Source organism: Priapulus caudatus, unplaced genomic scaffold, assembly GCF_000485595.1.
Source record: "Priapulus caudatus unplaced genomic scaffold, Priapulus_caudatus-5.0.1 Scaffold2747, whole genome shotgun sequence".
In the NCBI taxonomy this organism is placed as follows: Eukaryota; Metazoa; Priapulida; class Priapulimorpha; order Priapulimorphida; family Priapulidae; genus Priapulus; species Priapulus caudatus.
The window spans coordinates 10,864-13,244 of NW_014579808.1; the positions used below are offsets into that span (position 1 = coordinate 10,864).

General features: G+C 51.9%; 1 protein-coding gene across 1 annotated transcript in view; it reads left to right on the forward strand.

Moving 5' to 3' along the window:
* The window catches only part of LOC106819018 (lipopolysaccharide-responsive and beige-like anchor protein), a gene marked incomplete at both ends in the record, with an annotated part of 18,614 nt that overhangs the window by 4,606 nt on the left and 11,627 nt on the right, over positions 1-2,381 (forward strand). Inside the window, 2 exon segments of the mRNA XM_014823677.1 lie at positions 1,703-1,878; positions 2,259-2,377. Of these exon segments, the coding sequence (XP_014679163.1) occupies positions 1,703-1,878; positions 2,259-2,377 (295 nt within the window).

Sequence of the window (2,381 nt, forward strand, 5' to 3'; positions counted from 1 at the left end):
TAGGCCAAGCCTCTGCGCAAGAGCAGGAGCCGGTGGTATGGGAAGCGAAGTAACGAGCGCATAGAGTCGAGGAGCGAAGAGGAGAGGAGCGAGGCCGCAGCGAGCAGGATCGTGACCCGCTGCCGACAACAGATGCTCAAGCGACAGAATACCGTCGTCCGCAAACATCGCACGACAGCTGACACGATCTCATACGAACAACATTCACGCCAGAAAGACGACGCATGCTGGCCGCCCCCCTCAGCCGCGCGACAATCGGAGACTGTCAGCCCATCGATGCGTGGCTGCCCCGCCTCTCGAGCACGCTCAGAACCGCGACGATCGCAGACGTCAGCCATCGCATCGGTGGCCCGCCCCCTCTCAGGCAGTCGCAGCCGGCCAACCGCATCGAGACGTTCACCATCGCGGTTCGCGGCCCCTCTTGGGATGTCAGAGCCAGCAACAGACGAGACATCGCCCATCCGATCGGTGAGCCCCCCTCCATGCCGGTTGGACCGGGTGCGCCCGCCCCCTCTCGCGCGTATGTCGGCATCGCCCTGCGACCGCGCTCGCTAGACGCTCTGCCGATCGATCGGCCCGGCCGGCGCCACTCGCTGCCTGCCCCTCTATCAGTCTCAGACGCTGACGCTGGGCATACCCCGGTTCGACGAGTCTCGTCTGCGCGGCCGGCCGGCGCGTCGTCGTCGGCAACGGATCGGATGCACGACCGGCAGCTGCAGACTGTCTTTCCCGCCTTCCGATCCCGCGGACGGTCACTCGAAGCACGCGCCGTCTGCCCCGCAACGCAACAGCCTGGGAAGAGGAGAGCATACGAGCCGACTCGAGAGGCCCGCTAGCTAATGGCGGCGCCCTCTGGTGGACACGCCGAAGAGTCGTCTGCTCGGGTTTGCGCGGACAATCTGAATTTATCTCACATACATGTATAAATACATGTACATGTGAACACACATTAAACATATAAATACATGTACATGTGAACACACATTAAACATATAAATACATGTACATGTGAACACACATTAAACATATAAATACATGTACATGCAAACACACGTTAAACATATAAATACATGTACGTCAGTACATGTGAACACACATTAAATATATAAATACATGCACATGCAGGGGTAGAAATTAACTTTTAAACAAGGGAGTCCAACTGATTCCCTGCCCTCAAAAAGAGGGAGTCTGCGGCAAAATGAGGGAGTCAGCAGTCTGAAGTTAAAAACTAAAGATATTAACAATAACGCATGTGCTTAATTAGAAGATTCATGCGGTTGCACGTCTGCCAAATGTTCTTTGGACATTTGCTGAAAAAATACGGTAATTTTGCGTGGGAATAATAAGGAGGCCATGCTCTGGAACGAACTAGTTAGTATAGCAGCATTTTCAGGGAGTCACACGGACTCCTGCATATGTCAAATCAGGGAGTCCGACAGTAAATCAGGGAGTATTTGACTCTGGACTCACGTTAATTTCGCACCCTGCTGATGTATTCATTATAATATTTGTTAGAGCGTTCCTTGTTCATGCGTTGAATGTCGTCTGCTTGCACGTTGCTGTCGCTTTTACATACGAAAGAGCATTTAAATATACGTTCCAAAACACGTCCGATAGAGTCTTAGTAGTAATAGGTGTATTTGTTGTAATACTCCTTACTCGTGCATCTCACGTCGTCTGCTGCGCGCTTGTTTGTTTACAGTCGCTATGCGCGCTTAGCAACCAGCAGCGGCACGAGGAGGAGCAGATCTTCAGTCACCTGCTGTCGGCGGCACAGCGGCGCAACCTGGCGATCGCGAGCCGCATCCGAGATCAGATCATCTTCATCCTGCGTGAGAAACACGGAGCCTGGTGCCGCGGTGACGGCAGCGCCCCCACGTACGTCGCAGCCTCCGTGGCGACGCCGCCGCGATGGCTAATCAGCTTCCTTAATTAAATTAAATTAATTAGGTTGAGTAAAATAGTTGAGTAAATAGCGGCATCGTACTCGTGTGCCATGCAGCTTTCCTAGTCTGGTTAATTAGTTAAATTTGAGTGATTAACGTAAAACTAGATTAATTAATTAAATTAAATTGAGGGGTTTACCAATTTAATTTGAATTTATTTGGTGCAAATAATGTAGTCTAATTTGTGGGGCCATTTACGGTTGTTGCGATCAGTCGCGAGTCTTGCAGCAAGACCTCGTTAGCGATTCTCGTTAGCGATCTTCATTAGCTATGTTCGTTAGCGATACTCTATAGCAATGGTGCGAATTGCAGGAATCAGTTTTGGAAGCTGGATCGTTGGGAGGATGACTTCAGGCGGCGGCGACGGCTGGTGCACAACCCTCTCGGATCCACGCACCCCGAGGCCACGCTGAAGGCTGCGTTAGAACACGGTGT